Source organism: Scyliorhinus torazame, chromosome 1 (assembly GCF_047496885.1).
Source record: "Scyliorhinus torazame isolate Kashiwa2021f chromosome 1, sScyTor2.1, whole genome shotgun sequence".
In the NCBI taxonomy this organism is placed as follows: Eukaryota; Metazoa; Chordata; class Chondrichthyes; order Carcharhiniformes; family Scyliorhinidae; genus Scyliorhinus; species Scyliorhinus torazame.
This window is the reverse complement of record NC_092707.1, coordinates 53,477,520-53,493,995: the sequence shown is the minus strand read 5'-3', so window position 1 is coordinate 53,493,995 and position 16,476 is coordinate 53,477,520. Positions and strand designations below refer to the sequence as shown.

Genomic DNA, 16,476 nt, shown 5'->3' with positions numbered 1-16,476 from the left:
TAAAGACTTGGAACTGTGAACCAAAACCCAAAATGAGAAGTTTCCACAGCAGGTGAAATATGCTCATTAAAGTGAAAAATAACTCTTTCTGTATCTGCTTTTTGGAACTTTAGGGACTGGAGTAAGCCAATTAGCCCCTCAAACCTTTTTCACCATTCAACAAGAATCATGGTTGATCTGTGATCCAACTCCACATAACCTGTCTGTGTCCTGTATCTTTTAACCTTTGATTAATAAAAATCTATGAAGCTCCATTTTAAAATTAATTTACCAAGCATCACCTACCATTTATGGAAGAGAATATCATCTTTTGTGTATAGAAGTGTTTTTTAAACGTTATTCCCAAAAGGTCTGGCCCTAATCTTTAGGCCATGTCTCTGAATCTTTGGCTCCCCAGCAGCAGAAATAAATCGCTCTCCATCTACTCTATCAGTTCTCATTAATATCTTGAAAACCTGGATCAAATCGCCCTTTCAAAAAACCTAGTTTGTGTAATAACTCCTCCGATTTTAACCTTTAGAGTCCAGCTAGTACATTTACGCTGGACTCCTTTTAAAGCCAATGATATAATGTCCTGAACGAAACACAGTGATCTAACCAGGGCTTTATACTGCTGTTCAAATTATTTCAGAAATAAAATTAATCAGAAACCCCATTCCAAGAGGAGGCATACTTTGTTAATTGCAGTGAAGAATCATGTTGATGCATGACAAACAATATTGTATGTGGCCATACATATGGCATTGTAAGAATAAAAAACTCAACTCAAGATTTTTGGATGAAGGCAAGACCTCCAGATTTCAAAAACTTAATTGAAAGCAATCACAGACAAGGGACTCTATACACAAGTTACAATCATGTTGTAAAATAACTATTTTTTAAGGTTCATCAGAAATATGAGAAAAGGTTTGATCCCATAGTTGTCAAACCAGATGGATTGGAAATAGTCGATGAAATACTTGCCAGAAAAGTATTTTGGAGGGCAGCATGGTGATGCAGTGGTTAGCACTGCTTCCTACAGCGCTGAGGACCCGGGTTCGATCCCAGCCCTGGGTCACTGTACGTGTGGCGTTTGCACATTCTTCACGTGTCTGCGTAGGTTTCACAACCCACAAATGTGCAGGTTAGGTGGATTGGCCATGCTAAATTGCCCCTTAATTGGAATAAAAAATAATTGTGCACTGTAAATTTATTTTTTTATTTAAAAAAAAATATTTTGGGAGCTTTAAGTGGTTCTCGCATTACTTTTATTGGATAGATCTTACATTCTAGGTGATGCTTAATTTATTTTCACAAATGTTTAAAGCACCTAACTACTTCATTTGATTGATAAATCAATTTACACATGGAGCCACTAAATTGGGATTTACTACCGAATTGGATTTGGATTTGTCACGTGTACCGAAGTACAGTTCTGCGCACTGTCCAGACAGATCACTCCACACATGAAAAAAATCATAGGACATACGACAGATAAACAATGTAAATACATATCCACAGATATCGGGTGAAGCATATGGAGTGCAGTACTACTCAGTCGAGAAGATGTGTGGAGAGATCAGTTCAGTCCATAAGAGGGTCATTCAGGAGTTTGGTAACAGTGGAGAAGCTGTTTTTGAACCCGTCATTGTTTACTGAAGGAGCAACAGGAGCAAACCCAAGTGTGACATAGGAATTTGCATTAGCCAATGCCAGAAATGTGATAAACCCAAGTAGATAAAAATATTCCATTTGTGTGTACATTCTGCCATTGTGTGTGTGCAGCATTGTATACGAGGAAGCATAGGCAGTTATATGTGGGAACAGGAGGCTGCAACCTGTGGAACTTCATACAAGGATAAATCGTTAACTTCGGAAAAGAAGGGAGAGCCTTTTATTTAAAAAAAAAACATTATTTCTCTTCAACTATTTTAATTGTTTACTTCTCTTCCCAGAGGAAAACCAGGTACCATGCTCAATTAGTTAGGTCACACGTTTAGAGGTTGATAGTTCTCTGCAAGCAGAGACAAAGACACTCAGCAGTAGTGCGGGGGGTGGGGGTGGCTTCAACTCTACTTCTGATTTTTCCTTCCTCCTTCCCTCAATGTGGGGAAGTGCTGGCCTACAATTTTATCACACACTTATGGAGCTTCCCTATTTTGTGAAATTTTGAACACTCAAAACAAATTTCTCTAAATAGACTTCCGAATTGGTTTTAAACAATGAGAAAAAAATATGTAGTTCAGTTACCTCAGCAGGCATGTGCATAAGAAGAACAGCAGCGATTGGAGCCTGTGCCTGACAGTATCCCTCCTCTGGCCTGTAAATGGTGTATGCTTTTAGAACTCTATAAAGGTCTTGTTGCCTAAAATAAAACAAAGAACAACCTGAATTTGGAAACAAAAGGAAACAAAAAAAACCTTCCTTAACACTTAGACCTAGCTTTGGTTATGAGCACACATTCCTCCATTGTAAACACCCAAAATACCTAAAGTACTTTGTTCTTTCAAGAGTCAACTTAAAGTTTTGTATCCTTCTAATTGTTACAGCTTCATACAGAGCTATTGTGCCTCACTCCAGCATGTCTGCTTACATGAAGTATCATTTCAGATAAATGCACTTAGGGCTTTACATTGTAATAAAAATAATCTATTTAAATGATTCCCAAGTATTTTTTATTAAACTGTCCTTTGAGTAGGAATCATCTTTCCTTTATCATTGCACTTTACATCATTAAGAACATCAAGTACAAAAAGCATGAGCTTACCCATGGCCTCCTCTAGCAATAAACATCTCATGAAAAGGAAATTGGCGATGCAGGTCTCTTTCTATTACATCAAGCCAGGTCGGATCTCCAGGTGACTGATCCATTTCCTAAAGAATAATCATTTTGATACAGCATAAAAATGTTTGCAAGCTTTCAAATTGTCCCAACTACAATTTAAAATAACAGGATATTTTATGGTTAAAATATTTTATAAAAGGAGCACGGTGGTGCAGTGGTTAGCACTGCTGCCTACAGTGCTGAGGACCCAGGTTCGATTCGGCTCTGGGTCGCTGTTTGTGTGGAGTTTGCACATTCGCCCTGTGTCTGCGTGGGTTTCACCCCCATAACCCAAAGATATGCTGGTTAGGTGGTGGTTAGGTGGATTGGCCATGCTAAATTGCCCCTTAATTGGAAAAAAAAATAATTGGGTACTCTAAATTTATTTGTTTTATTTTTTTATTTTTTTTTTAAAAAGGAAAATATTTTATAAACATAACATGATAACATTTATATAGTGCCTTTTAACATATAGTGCAATATGTCAACAATTTATATTTATATACTATCTTTCACGTAATGAAACATCTCCAAGTACTTCTCAGGAACATTATAAAACAAAGTATGGTACCAAGACACAGAGATCATGAGGTCATATGACCAAAAAGCTTGGACACAATGGTAGGTTTTGAGAAACGTCTTAAAGGAGGAAAACAAGGGGACTTCCGGTTGCGGCTATGCCTGGGTAGGTCGCACGTTTGGCAGCTCCCGCCGTGAACGGACTTGTGGGCCCTCTTGAGGAGCCCCAGCGGCACTTGGACGATGATTCCGGGTGTGGGAAGGCAGCAATAAGGTTCCCCCAGCACTGCATGGAGTGGACCAGGAGTGGAGCGGTCCAAAAAGTGATCTTGGAGAAGAGAGCACGGGCGCAAAAAAGTAAGATGGCGGTGGGCGGAGACCAGGCAGCGTGGGCGCAATGGTCACGGGAGCAGCAGGAGTTCCTGAAAAGCTGCTTTGCGGAGCTGAAAGCAGAGATGCTGGCCCCAATGAAAGCGTCGATTGAGAGGCTGGTGCAGACCCAGGAGGCTCAACGGGCGGCGATTAGAGAGGTGCAGCAGAAAGCCTCTGAAAACGAGGACGAGGTCCTGGGCCTGGCGGTGAAAGTGTAGACGCACGAGGCGCTGCATAAAAAGTGGCAGGATAAGTTTGAGGACCTGGAGAACAGGTCGAGGAGGAAGAATCTCCAGATTCTGGGTCTCCCTGAAGGTGTGGAGTGGTCCGACATCGGGACATATGTAGCCACGATGCTGAATACGCTAATGGGCGCGAGAGCCTTCCCGAGGCCAGTGGAGCTGGATGGGGCTCACAGAGTCCTGGCAAGGAGGCCTAAGGCAAATGTGCCACCAAGGGCAGTAGTGATGGGGTATAGGAATATTCGGGGTATCGGGTGAGCTGGGAGTACAGGAGCCGAAAGAGGCCGGAGTTCTGGCCTTTGCGTCCTTGGTAGCCCGGAGGAGGATCCTACTAATGTGGAGGGATGCGAAACCACCAAGCGTGGAGGCTTGGATTAATGACATGGCAGGGTTCATCAAGTTGGAGAGGATAAAGTTTGTCTTGCGAGGGTCTGTGCAGGGGTTCTCCAGGCAGTGGCAACCGTTCCTAGACTTTCTCGCGTAACGTTAGGTGGAGGTCAAGAGCAGCAGCAACCTGTTTGTGGGGGGGCTTTTGGCTTGTTTTTATTAGTGTAAGGGGCGTTTGCCCCATTTTTGTTCTTAGTTTGTTAGATAGTTTAATGTTTAGTGGTTTACGTTGTTGGAGGCCCCCCTTTTTATTTTTCTTATGTATATTTCCTTTCCTTTTTGGAGTGTTTTGTAAAAATGTATTGAAAGCCTTGAATAAACAATTTTTTTTTAAAAGGAGGAAAACAAGGTAGAGAGGGAATTCCAACGCAACCGAAGCACAGCCACCAATAATGCAGGGATTAAAATCATGGATGCACAAGAGATCAGAATTAGACGATCACGGAGCATTGTGAGGCTGAAGGAGATTACAGCAATTACACGGCATAGTAATTTTGCAACGTGTTGAGTTTCATCAGATGAACTGAGGCAATTATAGGCATGTAACGGAAATCAAAGTAGGAAATCTTGGTCATTGATGGGATTGGAGCCAGAAGTGAAGTTTGGTAAATTAAGTCACCCAAGTTGCAAACAGTTTAGCTCAGCTTCAGACTGTGGCCAGGAAGAGGGGCGGTGTTGCCAGTATACTGGTTTAAAGAGGCAGATAGATCATTTGGGTTTCTATTCTGAAGAATCTGGGCAGCATGGTAGCATAGTGGTTAGCACAATTGCTTCACAGCGCCAGGGTCCCAGGTTCAATTCCCTGCTGGGTCACTGTCTGTGCGGAGTCTGCACGTTCTCCCCGTGTGTGCGTGGGTTTCCACCGGGTGCTCCGGTTTCCTCCCACAGTCCAAAGATGTGCGGGTTAGGTGGATTGGCCATGCTAAATTGCCCTTAGTGTCCAAAAATTGCCCTTAGTGTTGGGTGGAGTTACTGGGTTATGGGGATGGGGTGGGGGTGTGGGCTTGGGTAGGGTGCTCTTTCCAAGAGCCGGTGCAGACTTGATGGGCCGAATGGCCTCTTTCTGTACTGTAAATTCTATGATGATTCTATGAAATACAAGGATAACTGGCTCCCACGGGAAATACTTGTGAACTGCTTCACTGATTGGCAGTTTCCACGTAGTCACTACCTAGGCTCAAGTAGGAACTTGGGCACAGTGCTAGAAGATGAAGCACCTTTGGATCCTTACTCCAGCAAAGGTGTCAAGGACTTAAGGAAGAAAGAGGTGGAGAGAAAGCTCTGTAAAACAGGTGGAGAGAAACTTCGGTAAAACAATCAATGGTGTATAGACTTCCATTAAGATTTCCTAATAACATTAACAGTGAATATTTTAATAATAGTCACTGCAAATTTTTTTGTTTATACTCACATCAAACCTTCCATGGTTCTGTTCCATTTTTACTTTACTTCCCGACAAGTACTGCCAAGCTCGACCTCGTAGTGAGGGTGGAATGCCTTTCTGACATCGTAGTTTTACCTGAGTTAGAGAAGGTAGAAGTGTTAACAAATGAGTATAATTTGGCGTCAATTTTCTTTAATGGTTTTGCTTTTTTCACATCAAGGATAAGATCATCCAATAGTACTTTAGTTCAACAATATTAATTTAGAAATTAAGTGTGGGTGCATTGAACAACTTTGACTACCTAAATCTTCAATCTGCTTATAGATTGGGAAAATCAAACTAGTATCAATCCAAAGAGGAGGAATTCCTGGAGTTTGTACGAGATGGTTTTCTGGACCATACGCTGAGGAACCAACTAGAGAATAAGCCATTCTAAACTGGGTATTATGTAATGAGAAATAAATAATTATCAATCTAGTTCTGGAATGAGTTGTGGCATCACTTGGGGATGAGCAACCATAATATGATAGAATTCTTCATCATGATGGAGAGTGACGTATTTGATTCTGAGATTAGCGCCCTGAATCTAAATAAAGGAAACTACAATGGTATGAGGCACAACTTGCCTATGATAGATTGGGGAACATTACTTACAGGGAAGATGGTGGATAGGCAATGGCAAATATTCAAAGAGCACATGGGGTAAACGGCAACAATTGTTCATTCCTGCCTGGCACAAAAATAAGATGGCCAAACTATGGCTTACAAGTGAAATTAGAGATAGTATTAAATCCAAGGAAGAGGCATATATTGGCCAGAACAAACAGCAGACTCCAGGATCGGAGCAGTTTAGCATTCAGCAAAGCAGGGCAAAAGGATAATAATAATAAATAATAATCTTTATGTCACCAGTAGACTAACATTAACAAGACAATGAAGTTACTGTGAAAAGCCCCTAGTCGCCACATTCCGGCATCTGTTCGGGTACAGAGAGGGAGAATTCAGGATGTCCAAATTACCTAGCAACACATCTTTCGGGACTGGTGGGAGGAAAGCGTAGCACCTGGAGGAAACCCACGCAGACACAGGAAAACATGCAGACTCCGCACAGATAGTGACCCAAGCCACGAATCGAAGCTGGGACCCTGGTGCTGTGAAGCAACAGTGCTAACCACTGTACTACCGTGGATTGATTAAGCAGGGAAAAACAGAATACAAGAGTAAGCTTGTGTGAACACAAAATCTGACTGCAAAAGCCTCTATAGCAGGGTTTTTCAAAGTGCGGTTCGCGACCCATGGGTGGGTCGCGGGAGGGTTGTGCAGCGATCGGTTTTGGCGTAGCCCAGTGGTCGTGGGAGAAGTGCCCAACAGCCGCTACCGGCATTTACATTGAGAATAGCGGCTGCTACCTGCTTTTAAATGAGAACAAAATGAGGCTGTGTGCAGTCCTCTGACTATAAACAGCAGCAGTGAGCAGGTCGCACACCCAGTATGTTTATGCTTTTGGCACCTAATTCTCTCTTTAAACCTGTGCCATTGGGCAGAAGATACTGAAAACACCCACTAACAGATTCAAAAACAGCTTCTTCCCCACTGTTACCAGACTCCTGAATGACCCTCTTATGGACTGAACTGATCTCTCCACGCATCTTCTCTACTATGTAGCACTACACTCCAAATGCTTCACCCAATGTCTATGTATTTATATTGTGTATCTATCATACGTCCCATGTTTTTCATGTGTGGAACGATCTGCCTGGACTGTACGCAGAACAATACTTTTCACTGTACCCCAGTATATATGACAATAAATCTAAATCACAGACAACTTCTTCCATTTTCTAGCTGCTAGCAAGCAACGCACTATTTAAAAAGGGAGGTAGAAAGAAACTATGATGTAGACCAGGCAGCCTGACATCAGTAATGGGAAAAATGCTAGAGTCCATTCTTGGGAGTTTAGAAGAATGAGGGGGGAAACAGACTGGACAGGGTAGATGCAATTCTATCATCCACCCATGCCATTTAATTATTTAGCGATCCCCTTATCATCTCTTTAGGCTGAAGTGTCAAAATTCCTGAAATTTCCATTCCTCTTCAGACAGCAACACAAATCCTATGGTCAGAAAGAGTTGTATTTCGGGAAACAGAGGGCACTCGTCTTTTGCAGCATTACGAGGGAGCATACTTCAGCAAGAGGACCGGGGAAGGGGGCACAAGGCGTTTCCTTGCAACAGCAAGATGACAAGAAACTGCACAAATGGTCCTCACGGCGCTGAGGACCCAGGTTTGCGTGGCTCTCACCCCACAAACCAAAGATGTGCAGGGTAGGTGGATTGGCCATGCTAAACTGTCCCTCAGTTGGAAAAAAATAATTGGGTACTCTGAATTTTTTTTTAAATGATAATTTTCCAGTTTCCAATTGACTGTTCTGGCAAATGAAATAATTGTGAATCCCATTTCTGCCAGGATCGGTTCTTGTCACATTAGAATGCCTGAAACATTTAAGAATTAAGCAATTAAAGAATGGCGTCACTAGGTGTACTGAGCATCGAGGGTAATTAGTTTGTGTTTCAGTTGGTTGTCACCCTGTTAGCCTCGCCTTTTGGTGACGCCTGCAGAGAAAAGTGTCTCATCTCTGCCAATAGAATTTAGCAGCATTAAAAAAAAAATCAGAGACACTCAGTGCAGCCAGGTCATGCCCAACATTTTGACCCACCCACTGACAACGTGCTGCCGTGGTGTGCCTTACCCCTAACCTCAGTTTAGGAATTGCAATCCCTACATTTTGTATCATCAGTACCCCTTACACTTGGTACTAGTTTATTATCCTCGCTGTACCCTTTCCAATGCATGCATCTTCCCTTTGAAACATAATTAAACTTGTACACATGGCCACACGTTGCTGTGTTCATGGTATTTCTCTTCCAGCTCTAGACAAAATCATGTCTATTGTAGATTCTCCAGTTCTGAAATCACATTGGGATCTGCAGTTTGAAGTGGGCAATACAATGCTCAGCAGGAACATTTCTCATAGTTGCTGCAATTGCTGTGGTTACCTTTTATCACAGTCTTTGTACCATGCATATCCTGAGGCACTGCACCCTCCCTCCAACAGAGAGAAGCTTGTGCAGATATTGCACGAGTGCTGGTTTCCCATGTTTGATTTGGTCAGACAGCATAGTGTTAGTGCCTGGAACTTTGCCAAGCTCTTCCATGACAGGCAAGCTTTCTATGACGTCTAGAGCTTCCAGAATGACTGTTATCCCTAGAGTTCAATTAAAGGTAGAGCTCCTTCCATCTCTCCAACTGTTTACTGCAGCCTCCCCTGCCATTTGTTTACCATGGAGCCATTTTCTTTGCTGATGGGCCCATTGCCTTTTTATCCCTTCATATATGCCCCGGCATTCCCTGTGTCAGAGGACATCGGAGTATGGTGGCAAAGTTGTAACAAGTTGGCGCACCACCTAATGCTCTTAAAGCATTCTTGCTCATCTTTCCTGTATTTAATGAGAGCAGACTGCTTAAATTCAATGACAGGTTCCATCATAGTGATGTTAACCTTGAACCAGTCACCGTTTTCCTGCTCTTGCTTCACATATGTTTAGAATGCAGTTTTGTTGACGGTGTCTCAAAGTATGTTCCATTTCACTTCTGCACTCTATGTGGGATACCAGAGGGCATCTATGCAGTTGAGTCGCAGAACAGTTGTTTTTTATCTGGGTAGGCAGTAGGGCGGACAATGATAAATTATGGTTTAGCAGTGGGCTAAACAGCTGGCTTGTAATGGAGAACAAGGCCAGCAGCGCGGGTTCAACTCCTGTACCGGGCTCCCCAAACAGGCACCAGAATGTGGCGACTAGAGGCTTTTCACAGTAACTTCATTTAAGCCTACTTGACACAATAAGCGATTATTCTTCTTATTAAAGGGTGGCAATTCTACTTTGAATGCAAAAACTTCCATGGGTTTCGCTCTAACCCTGCTGAACTCCAGGGAGTGATATGTATCACATGCTGATTGTGTTCAGAATGTTGTTCAGTGTGTCACGTCTGGGGACGATCAGATGGTGCCAATACCATGGTCTTGGATGTTTCTAGGACAACTTGTGGCACGGTTTATTCTGAAGGAGAGTAGTTACACAAAGCTCAATTCGTTTCTGTCCATTCTCATTAATAATTCCCAGACCATGATGTCCGAAATTTCACAGTAGGTGAACATGTTCTGGCTGATAGCAATGTCGAGTGTCTCATAGAACTGGTCTTTTCACCTCTAATGGAGCACAGTGTTGGAGCATGGACATTCAAATAAATAATTGGCCTCGTTTTAGTTGAGTTGAGAGGTAGAAGGAGAGAACACAGTCTGCCTCCTTTGTGGGGGGAGAGGTTCTATCATTGACAGTAGTGAATTCCTTACAGCGAAGCCTACACCTTGTTCAAGCTTTTCCTCTGGACTCTCCACTGTCAGGTGAACATGTAATTTTGTTTTTTTAGTGATCTTCTCGTGGCAAGCCTGGTCTCTTGTAGAAAACCTATTTTTAACCTGTCAAGTTCCATGTCAATCACAGCTGCCTTGCATGCATTACTGACCAGCTGCGAGTTTGTCGTATCATCCCGTGCACATGGTCCTGATGTTCCAGCATGCTAAATGAAGAATTATCATCTTTTTTTCTCACAATGGATTCTGTCCAATCAAACAGAAACTCACCCACTGATGCGGCTGAACCAAGGCGGGTCAGCACCTTACTAGTCAGGGGCTGCCCGACTTGAGCCTGGGCGGTGGCTCCCACCATTGGAACAGCCCACAGCACCATTTCTCTGGCTAGTTGAGCACTCGTAATTGCTCTCTCATGTTATGTTAAATTCTGAAAACGAGTGTCCTTTCCAGGGCGCAAACCTAGATAAGTTATTGGGGACCCTGGAATGGCCAAACATTAGAATTCCCATCTCATTCTCCCTGGATGAGTCCGAAAGATTGTGAAGCACTGCCTCTGGAACCAGCTTGGTTGCTGTTGCCAGAAGGATGACATATTTAGACTAAGATCCGTCTTTGGATTCTAATCCAGATTGTGTCAGGATTTGCTCTCGGCCTCCAACTCTCCTGCAGTATCCACAAGGCAGTGGAGCTATTTGCCTACAGCTGGGAGTTTAGCTCATGAGTGTTAGGGCATGTCCACATGCCCATGGGCCTGCACACATCATGTCTGGAGGGTGCCAAACATCTCCAAGTTCCTCTGAAGCTTTAACTGGAGCTAAACGGGACTCATTTTCCATGTTGCCACAAGGAGGCACAGCTGAGGACTTGCCATTGGAGAGTCTGTGTACTGACAGGGAGGGATTTGCACATTTGGCTCTCTTTTCACATTACTCCTAGCCAGTGGTATAGGCTGAAAATGAGAAGCAAACTAGCACAAAGTCTGCTGCTATCACCAACTCTCATTCACCTGCACACTGGAGGCATCACATTGAACTGTTGGTACAATGCCTTACATATTGTGCAATATAAAGCTTCAGTCAAACCTTCAAAGTCTTGTTCTTGGCTGTGCAAAAACAGGTTTTAAAAAAAAAAAAAAGGATTGTTTTCATAGCATTTCAAATTTGAATGTCACAAATGTACAAGTCCCCAATGCACTTTTGTCCCTCCCAATCTATACAGAGTTACGTTTCATTTTCTGCTCAATTGCTTAACTGATCCTATTCCTTCTGCAAACTGTTGGCTGCCCTTAATGTTTTCCCATTTTAGTGTTCCATGCAAATTTAACAAGCATGCGTGCGTGCAAGAAAAATGTAACTTAAAGTACACAGAAGACTATTCATGGCTTATAGGTGAATTACTACGTTGTTCCTGGTCTACAACGTCTTACTGAATTGTGAAACATGTCTTCTGCAGCAAATTAAGATGTTGAAATCGAGCAAAGAAAATAATTAGCCTTTGTTTTTGCTTCATATGCAGAACTTTATTTTAAAAATCTGCTTTCGATTACTTTCTAAATTATGTCACAGGTTATCAAGAGTCCACTGATTTGAAGATGCAACAGCTAAGGAATAGATTCGTTCAGCTGTTTTTCATCAAGTTCAAGGATTATAAAGTCTAATGACGAAGCAACGTTCCTGCAACTGATAATTATACAAAAGACAAAAAGGAGCAAGGATTATATTCAGTATTCTCCAGTGGTACTGTATATGTTATTAAAATAGACAAACCCAAGTACTTGAATTACAAGCATTACCTGGCAGTGCCACTTGGGCGCCCCGACAGCACCAGGGTGGCACTGCCAGGATGCCCAGGCAGCATAATCAAGGTGCCCAGGTGGTATCAGGGGTGCCCCCTGGGGTACATTCCTGTCCAGAGCCCAACCACCCGGGACCTCCGATCGCATATGAGCTCCCCCAAGCACCATTAGGCGTGGAACACGTTTATGGAAACCAGTGCTGAACGGCACCGCGGCAGGTTGTCCCAGTTCAACTGGTGGTGATTTAACCAGAGGGTCACCACACCTTAGGCAAGGGCAAGTTTGAGAAGGCGGGACCTTCATGAATAACTTCAGCTGATACAGGAATTGAACCCGTGTTCAGGCATTTTAGGGCAGGAGTAAGAGGAGAAGAGTGGATTTGCATTTCCATCTTAAATTAAATCATTTAACTCCCATTACATTCACAAAAAGATGTGGAACATAAATTCAGTATTAGGGGAAAACAACACTAACCAACAAGGAAACAATACGGATAACAACCAGCATACATTTCAATCTTTTAAATTTTCAAACCATCTATCAGACCATCTGTCGCACTGAAAAAAACTTGACCCTCTCCCTATAGTTAGCTGTAGATAGAACAGAATTATAGAATCTTACATCACAGAAAAGGGCCATTCAGCCAATCATGCCTGTCCAGCTTTTTAAAAGAGCTCTCTAATTTATTTCCCTACCCCAATAACTCTGCAAACGGAGTCGTCTTCAAGTACATGTTCAATTGTCTTTTGAAAGTGCCGATGAGTCTGCTTCTATCGCCAAAGAATAGTATAGCATAGGAGCAGGCCATTCGGCCCTCCAAGCCTTCGCCGATTATGATGACTGTCTAAACCAAAACCTCTGCACTTCCAGGATCCGAATCCCTCTATTCCCATCCTATTCACGTATTCATCAAAGTGCCTCTTAAAAGTCACTATTGTATCTGCTTCCAGACTTTCACTACCCTCTGTGGAATAAAATTCACATTTCTCCTCTAGTTCCTATGCCTAATTATTTTTAAACCATGATCTCTGATTACCAACTCAATTATCAAATCATCTCAGGTTTGAATACCTCCAAGATATCTTCGAAAAGAACAATCCTGGCTTCTCCAATCTCTCCACATAACAAAGATACTTCACTTCCAACAGCTTGGTAAGCCAGAAGCTTTTCCAAAATCTTGACACTCTTCCTAAAGTATGGCACCCAGATCTGTACATGGTATTCCAGCTGAAATGTAATTAGTGATTTATAAAAAGTTAAGCATGACATCCTTGCTTTTGTATTCAATACACTTATTTACAAAATCATGTATGCTATACACCTTAACCACCGTATCAATTTGACAATCCCCTTTAAAGACTTGTGAATATGACAGCATGGTGACGCAGTGGTTAGCACTGCTGCCTCACGGCATTAAGGACTCTGGTTCGATCGCGGCCCCTGGTCACTGCCTGTGTGGAGTTTGCACATTCTCCCTGCGTCTGCATGGGTCTCACCCCCACAACCCAAAAAGACGTGCGGCGTAGGTGAATTGGCCTCACTAAATTGCCCCTTAATTGGGAAGCAAAATAATTGGGCACTCTTAAATTTATTTTAAAAAAGACTTGAGTATGCACACCCAGGTCCCTTAAAATAGCATCATAGTGCCTATGTTGTTCCTCCCAAAGTACATAATTTCAGTCTTTTCCAAATTAAGTTACATTTTACCTGGGTCTGCTCATTTCTCCAGTCTGTCCATGCCCACCTGAAGTGTAATGCTATCTTTATTGTAGCCACTTAAAATGGCCAACTCCCGATTCAAAATGGCGAATGGCAAAGGCTGATGGGAAAGTCAGCCAACAGGACAAAAACCAGCAGCTGCAGGTTGGCGGTGCATTTACCTCTGGAAAGGACAGACAATATCGATACCAGTGACCATCAGCGTAACAAAACAACAGCCATCTGCATACTAATGAGCAATCCCCGGGAACAATAAGCAACATTTGACACACAAAGCAAAGCCAGACTCCTCGGCGCCAGCAGGAGCCAAAACAAAGGAGGTGAACGAGCACCTCAAGACCGCCCATCGATCAGGGAACCGCTCCAGTATTGGAGAATATCGAACCAAACGATTGGGACAAAATCCAATCACTTGGGACCAGGTACAGGGTCCGCCCCGAAAGGCGGGAAGCCCCTGGGGATTAAAAGAGTTGAGCCCCAAGTTCAAATCGCTCTCTTCACCGCGCTCTTCTTCCTGCCCGGGTCACCCAGAAACAACGAACCAACATTGACCGTGACCGGTGCAGTGACTCCAGTGATCATCAAACTCGTAAGTCTTAATTCAACGCTCGCTACGAGATAGGCGCTCCTAGCTACCAATCCGTACCAACTTCGAATCCCGCAGACTCAGAACCCGAACGAAAGGCCATTTGTTCCCCTGACCTGGAGGGCCAGTTCAAAGTTAAGTATAGGCCTGTTAGTTGTAGAAGTAGCTTAGATGTAGAATTTGTGCATGAGTAGCGATTACGGTGTATAATAAATGTGCTTTGATTTAAATCTTACTAATCGGTGTATTGGATTATTGATCATTACTCGGACTTGAACCTCGTGGCGGTATCATAAAGATACCTGGTGACTCGAGAGCAAAGGTAATAAAACAGAGCAATTGAACCAAGGAGAAAACCAGCAACATTAGGTAGTCGCAAACTTCAAAACTGTACTCCATCAAAGTCTAGGTCATTTAAAGATAAGAAAAGCACCAGTCCCAATACCATCTCTGGAGAGCCCGAATTCAAGCTTTTTCCCAGTCATCAAAACATCAGTTCACCAGACTCTGCCTCTTTATCCCCTGACCAATTATATACATGTTACCACCATCCCTTTAATCCCACATACTTATATTACTCAAGCAGGGTTTGATGTTATCAAACTATGAATTTCTGACTTCTTCACAATGAGCTTTGGCAAACATTGAAAGGCACTTTATGAAAATAAATAGGCGTTAAACCATGTAACATAGTTTTTGTGATATTTTCCAAAATGAAAGGTGCTAATAAATGCAAGTTTCTTCTTAAAATGTTGAAATGTGTCCAAGTACTCAATTGAATCTAAGAGATCACTTAATGCAGATTCAAAGGCATTATAATAATAATCTTTATTGTCACAAGTAGGCTTACATTAACACTGCAATGAAGTTACTGTGAAACGCCCCTAGTCGCCACATTCCGGCGCCTGTTCGGGTACACAGAGGGAGAAATAAGAATTCTTAGCAGGTATGGGAATTGAACCCGCACTGCTAGCCTGGTCCTGCATCACAAACCAGCTGTCTAGCCCACTGAGCTAAACCAGCCCCATGCAACCTGTCGCTGCTTCAAGTGCCCCACCACCCTGTTGTGCCAACTTTGCTAACCTCCTTCCCAATCCGTTCACTCCAACCACCTGTACCCACTTCAACTAATCAGCAATCACTGCCCCGCCATACATTTTTTTTCAGATTATCCTTTCACTTGTGGATGACTGCATTAATATTTTGGTTGACAAGTGGCGCCTCCCTGCCTGGCTATGCTTTCCGCCATTTTCCCTGCCCAAACTGCCACGGCGACAATATGGCCCGCATCATCAAGTCACACCACTCGCTTCCGCCTAACGCTGACAACTTCTCATTTGAGGACCTCACCTTTCAAATTAACTGCTCTCCTATGACCTATGAGAGCTCCTATGAGAGCCTTTTTCCTCAGATGGTGATGTCTAGCACGAGGGGACATAGCTTTAAATTGAGGGGAGATAGATATAGGACAGATGTCAGAGGTAGGTTCTTTACTCAGAGAGTAATAAGGGCGTGGAATGCCCAGCCTGCAACAGTAGTGGACTCGTCAACACCAAGGGCATTCAAATGATCATTGGATAGACATATGGACGATAAGGGAATAGTGTAGATGGGCTTTAGAGTGGTTTCACAGGTCGGCGCAACATCGAGGGCCGAAGGGCCTGTACTGCGCTGTAATTTTCTATGTTCTATGACCCATCCATCCCTAGTCTCTAGTTAAATGAACGTATGAAACATTTATCAAACATTTAACAAACATAGTCAACAGTAAGTTCTAGTTAGTGTGCAAGGTATCCTTTCTGAAAAATAAAAATGGAAGGCAAGAAATATGAAAAAGTGTAACCTGCAAAATCATTTCAAAATTATCTTCAAATTCCCTTTTAAATGGCTTCTAAGGCGGTTCTGTGTGTTTAACCATGACTGAACAATTACTCAGGAAGGAAAACTATTTAGAAAGTATGTCCATAAAGTTTATTTGAACTACGCTGGACCAGACTGCATGTTTTTACAAAAGCTCACAAGCTATTTACCCAGAGATTCCTATCTTTCCTGAAGCAATGTGCAGAAAACTGCTTTCAAGTCTGCAGTAACTCAAGTGTGAAATCACAACAATAAACTGGTACCATTTATCTTTGGATAACTCGTATGAAACATTGTTAGAAGTTTAGTACTTGGAAGTCAGCAATTTTCACAAGCAGCAGTTAAGCGGAGCAAAAGTGGGTGTGATAACTGTACTT

At 42.8% G+C, this 16,476-nt stretch overlaps 1 protein-coding gene across 1 annotated transcript in view; it reads right to left on the bottom strand.

The window, feature by feature from the left end:
• The window catches only part of tbc1d10ab (TBC1 domain family, member 10Ab), a 115,414-nt gene that overhangs the window by 55,550 nt on the left and 43,388 nt on the right, over positions 1-16,476 (bottom strand). The window contains exons 3-5 of the mRNA XM_072494264.1: positions 5,735-5,842; positions 2,747-2,853; positions 2,230-2,344 (exon numbers count right to left, since the gene is read on the bottom strand). Of these exons, the coding sequence (XP_072350365.1) occupies positions 2,230-2,344; positions 2,747-2,853; positions 5,735-5,842 (330 nt within the window). The remainder of the gene's footprint in view (positions 1-2,229; positions 2,345-2,746; positions 2,854-5,734; positions 5,843-16,476) is intronic.